The sequence below is a fragment of the Glossina fuscipes genome, unplaced genomic scaffold (genome assembly GCF_014805625.2).
Source record: "Glossina fuscipes isolate IAEA_lab_2018 unplaced genomic scaffold, Yale_Gfus_2 97248, whole genome shotgun sequence".
Lineage (NCBI taxonomy): Eukaryota > Metazoa > Arthropoda > Insecta > Diptera > Glossinidae > Glossina > Glossina fuscipes.
In genome coordinates, this window is record NW_024005266.1 from 1 (window position 1) to 5,885 (window position 5,885).

At 37.1% G+C, this 5,885-nt stretch overlaps 1 protein-coding gene across 1 annotated transcript; it reads right to left on the reverse strand.

The window, feature by feature from the left end:
* Positions 1 to 1,899: 1,899 nt before the first annotated feature.
* Positions 1,900 to 3,397, reverse strand: LOC119644202 (protein tailless-like). The gene is made up of 2 exons (XM_038043730.1): positions 3,322 to 3,397; positions 1,900 to 3,128 (listed from the first exon to the last, which is right to left on the reverse strand). Exons 1-2 carry the CDS (start codon positions 3,395 to 3,397, stop codon positions 1,900 to 1,902), a joined length of 1,305 nt encoding a protein of 434 aa, XP_037899658.1.
* Positions 3,398 to 5,885: the final 2,488 nt, after the last annotated feature.

Below are 5,885 nucleotides of genomic sequence, written 5' to 3' on the forward strand. Positions count from 1 at the left end.
CGTCATTTAATCTCAAAGAATGTTCTTTTTTAAACATCTGTCTTATGTCCTAAGTTTTAAGTCATAACAATGCTTACAGCCCTCTCGCGCTCGCAAGACTGCTTCTGTCTTAAGCAGTATTCGCGTCCACGTACTCTCAGTGATTTATCAGAAGAAAATCGACAGACACGAAATGTCATTTAAATCTTGATTAGATTAACCTTAACAATTTCTCCAACGACCCTTTAAAATCATAGAAGGATCCCCTACTTATTGGAGATAGTTTTCCAATTCTAACCATCATTCTAGACAAAATTCATTATGATAGTAATCATAATTGTTTTATCTCACCTGCAAAGAAATGCGTATATGGCTTTTAGAAAAAAGATCAGGTCACTAAACCACCGCAAATTTCTTACCTTAATTCAAGACTTTTATGATTTTACCTGGATTAAACTGTTTACGATATCAACATAAAGGTATCTGTTTTAATTTCAGGGGCAAACGAATTGTGTACCTATTCAATGGACTTGAACGGAGGGTTCACCGCAAAGTTTTTGCTTTAATTCGGACCAAATTGCTTTGTTCATTGAACGAATTCCTTGAAAATCAGTCCTGTATGCTTCCGACATTTTAATAATTTTTGCGAAGATCCTTCGGAAGAAATGGAAATTAAACATTTCGTTTTGATCGACGCAAGACTTTTTTTAATTAGTTAAAAATAGTTGGACATCATTGCTCATGCTAAACATTTTTAACAACGAATTTATTTTTGTCCACGAGAACTTGAAATATCCGTAGACAACCTTAAAAGCTACAGATATGAAGATAGGGGAAATGGATGGATTCCCTAGTAATTAATGTCTCTAAGAATGAAGCTCGTTTTGGATCATTGCTTAAAATAAAGCGTAGTAATACTAAAAAAGGGGCAGAAGTGTTGGAAAGTTTCCGCTCACATCGTTTTTCTCCGTAATAATCATAAATAGCTGTAGTTAATAACTAGGCACTGTTAAGGCGATATCGAGTTAAAGGTATTATTATTTTTGATACATAGCTCGTCATAACTCTTTGACAGGGCTAAAGACCTATGTTCGTACGCTGGCTGAAAAACTTCCGACTTGAATATGAACGCATATATAGAGGCTTGTGCATGCGCTGAAAATGCTCGCCAAAATTTCAGATATGTGGGACGCGTACTCTTTTTGTTTTATGGAAAATTTCGAGCATCGGAATATCATGGACACTTTCGAAAGAATATATGCATACACAAACGAAAGATGCGTCGGGGGCGGTGTATGTGTGCAAGCGTCTTATCATGCACCACCGTCAAACTTCGGGTAGGTAGCTTGAGACATCAATGAAAAAATATAACCGCAGGCAAAAACATCGGCCACCGTTAGTTTATCAAATGGTGTCAGCCAAGTTAAGGTTCCCAACCGAGCCGAGTGTGTGTGTATATATACATATATACGTTTAAAATAGCTTTAGCGAATCCGTCTATCGTCCTCATCGCTTCTACCAGTTCTTGACTCTTATGAATATCTGGAGGGTTCAGTATTCACAATCCACCAGAAAGGTAAAAAAAGTAGTGACCAACTATGAACGATATCTTGCCGAGAATATTTTGTATCATATTTTTCTCCTAATAATTAAAAAACAAAGAGTGGTCCAGCTTTGCCCTCTGATTGCATTGCACGTTTTGTTTTTTCATCACCTGCCATCAGACGTCATCGCAAAAACAATGTTACATAAAAAATGGAAAAAATACTCAATGAAGTTTGTTTCAAAAGCTTTATATATTTAAATAACAAATAAAACTCCCTTCGTGGGATAAAAAAAAATAATTTGCAAAACATTCAAATTCTAGCTAAAAAAAAATATTAAAATTCGGAAAAGTAAATGGAACATGTTGCTTAGCGCTTAAGTGTTGCGTCGGCTGTACATATCTGTAATGAGACGTGCGACACTAATTTCGCCGATAGTCTTCCGAAAGAATAGCTCCTCAATTGCAAAAGGCGTCACTTTGCCCATCAAGGAAAGAGCAGTCATAATCGCTTGAAAGCGTGTTGGTTGGCTTGGATGCTTACGCGCAATATAGTTGATTAAGGCATTGAAGTTCTCATTACATATGATGGTTCCAAGAACGCTGCGACATACGGCAGAACTGCTGAAGGTCGAATTATCGTCATTAAAACCGAGTGAAGTGTTGGCACAACCTTCATTTGCCGGCGGCGCAGATTTACGAAATAGGGTTATGGCTCTGATGTGATCATACTCAGTAGCGTCGATACTAAGATGGCATAATCGATTGAGAACATCTTGAAGTGCGTGAACTTCACGGCTCACTAAGGCCACAATTTCGCGGTTGTTGTTTTCTGATTCGTAGATAAACAGGAGTTGTGTAAAATTTAAAGGCATCAAGTATTGGGCCATAGCTAGGATCAAGAACTCCTTCCACGATTCCGCGAGAAGTTTCAGCCGATAGGCCATCGGAAATTCGGCGAAGGGAGGCAGATTTTTAATCCAATTAACATTTTTTAGTAAATGTTCGGCGGCCGCTTCTTTTATGCGTTCAGCACCCATCAAAGGAGGAATGGGTGGCGAAGCTGCCAATGCATTTACGTACCCCGTCTTCTGGCCAAAAAATGGAAGAAGTCGTTGATGTAACGAGAAATAAAGGGGTCGGGACCTGAGCAGGCCTAAAATTGACGGATTTTCGAAGGCACTAGTCAAGCTGGAATTCTTTCGCTGTAACTGGGGGCAAAGAATCGCCATATCTGGAAAACGAAGTGAAGCAGCAGTGTTCATAGAGACGTCAGCTGATATTGCTGCTGATCCGAGCAAAGCAGTCTTATAGGCAATCATATGGCGAAACACTATTGAATTGCGCGGCCCTCGTTCATGTTGAACTGCATCCTTATTCATGCCAACTTTGAAACATTTACGCAGGCGACAAGCTCGGCATTTATTACGATGAGTTCTATCCACAACACATAGTCCCGGCTTCGGCGATTTACACACATATTGTTGAGATTTGCGTATGGAGCGTTTAAAAAAATTCGCACATCCGTCGCAAGCGTAAATGCCATAGTGTTTGCCCGAGCTGTGATCACAGCACACTTCACAACGCGTACGATATAGTGTATGACCTTAAATTGAAAAAAGGGAGAAAAATATTTGTGAGTTTACCGAATCATTGCTCTTTTGGTGAACAGCGGGCGGTTCCTGAAAACAAAACTTAATGAAAGCATATCCTCCTAGTTGCGCCTGCCATTTCTTGTATAATTATATATGTTTTAAGGGTTGCGAAGGATGTTCTTTTTTCCATTTTATTAAACGTACTTGAAGCGGCCGACGATAATCTAGTAGAATTATATTTCTGGTCAATTATATCGGCAGAGTCTTTGTTCGATTGCATTGTTACAATAATTTATTAAAGAATTTTTGTAATATTAATTAAATATTCTTCCTCTTTCCTCTTCAATTTTATATTTAGTCTAAAGTAATGAAATTTAACTATTTTTAGCAGTGCTTTTTGAAATCTCTAATCTTCTCTAATTCCCCTGGCACTGTTTGCAACGCGACAACTATTGTTTGAGGTCTAAAGTGTATATGTCATGCCAGCTATCTAGCGGCGGCCCTATTGAGTAAGCAAATTCTGTGCTGTTTTAAGCGCCTAACACAGTGAATATGTTTGCGTCGCGCATCGTGAACTCAAACGTCAAAATATAATTTGATTGCATGATGGATATATAATTGAACATATAATTTGCATTGCATTGCCAAGCATTGAGTGAAAATCATATAAACGCATTCGCTGTGTGCAGCGATTAATCCATCAAACACAAGCACTCGCATATTAATCGTATCATTCTCTTTTTTTGAGCAGTGACTTGTGTATCGCTTTCTTTCTCTTGCCTACGCAGTATGATGTCCGTTTGCAATTTAAGCGATTATCGAATGCAGGGAATATTTTCTTAACTGTTTCCAATATTTGCTTATGTTTATTGTAAATTCCTACTTAGCACTCGCAACGTTGTTACTGTGTTATTCTTTCTAAGCATGAGCTGTAGGGCTGCAGTTATATGGGGCTACCTGCTTCGTTTTGTTCTCTTTATCTCAAATTAAAAAAAAAAAACACATATTTTTCTTACGCTTCAAGTTCTTCATTTTAAGAAGAAGAAGAATTATCACGACTAGGCTTTTATCTAAGCAATGTCACGTTACTTCAACTTGGCTGAGTTCTGAAGCGTATGAAACGAAACGAATCGGAGAGAAAGTTTTATGGAGCAAATTAGAAATTTGTTAAAATTTTCTAACTTTTATTGTTTATATAATTGTTAATGCAAAATCCAAGTATATTAGAACATTGTCATCACATATCACTTTAACAAATTCAAAAGTTGTCCTATAAAAATTTTCGTTAACCTATGAACCTCTAACTAAAACCATGAGTGAAGATAACGACGTTACCTAAAAAATAAAGGCTAAGTAGGTCGCAATATAGTTGGTTTTACGCATACATTTCCAAACTTTGCCGTTTATAAAGTGTTCTGGGTAGATAATTGAGAATAACCATTTTGCTTATAAATGTAGGGTAAGCCTGTGGTGTTCAACAACTTTTCTCGTAACTTTTTGATATTGACTGGAAACTGGCGCATGTTCAGCAGTTATTAAAATTTCATAAATAGTTTCCTTACAATAAATTTTGTTACTACGTAGTGTTCTGGCGATGTAGTGTCTTTCGCGTCCTGATGTCAAGCCGATTTTTTATAGTGGTATGGTGGTATGTAAGGCAATCCCGGGAGGCAAATTACATGACAATTGCTGGATTATGTAAGAATAGGACAAAAACGGTTCCGATCATTTCCTTAACTTAAAATATGTGCGTTGAACACGCAACTGCTTCTGGTGAATAATCGAATAAAGGCGTTTTGGAAACACGTCCATGGAAACGAAAGCTGTATTGACGGAAAAATGGAAAAAATACTGGTGCTGGTGTTTTTTCAAAGGTCTTGTCTAAGGTCTTTCTTGTTGTAGCCGTAGGCAGCGAGCAGATTGGACCCATTTTTTAAATATAAGCTCTTAATCGATCAAGAAAAGTGTCTGCCCAATTCCAGCTTTCTATCTGTAACGGTTTCGCAAAGATTGTTTGGTAAAAACCACCCATATAATGTGATGCTATGATTACTTCGAAAGCTGAACCATTTTTTGTTAAGATTTTTATACCCTACACCACTTGTGCTACAAGGGAACATTAAGTTTGAGATAGACCCGTATTTTATAACACTAATCTCAGGGTTAGGTAGCGATTCTGAATGATTTAAACTTGTCTGCCCGTTTGTCCATCTTGTGCTCAACCTGCGAGAGATATTTATTGCTCCCTCGGGATATATATCTCTCTCAATTAAAAAGGATTTTGGTTTCAAAAATATTTACATGCAGCAAAATCACCGATATTCAATAAACTGTGTGCGGTTATGCGGAGTTCTTTGCAAGCCATCGCATTATTATAAGCAAATGGTTAATTGATCGTCCTTTAAATTGTTTTATATTTGATTGCGTGTATGTGCTTAAATTAGTTTGATATTAAATTCGTTTCTTGTCTCTTTCAAATGCATGAGTAAGAGCGAAATTTAGTTTGTAATGGGAAACCTGGGAACTGCTTTTTCAATATAAACAATAAAGCGCTTGACATGTTAACAAATAAACTGACAACAGAACGTAGGATAATAAACGGGAATATTTGAAATTCTTATTAGAATCGTGCAAATGATGTACAGCTTAAAAGGAACAATTGCTCTAGAGGGTGTATTTGAATATGAACACAAACAAGGGGATGATGATGATGATGATACTTTCATGCTATCAATGTTCAATGCTCAACCTTTTTCATATGACGTTTG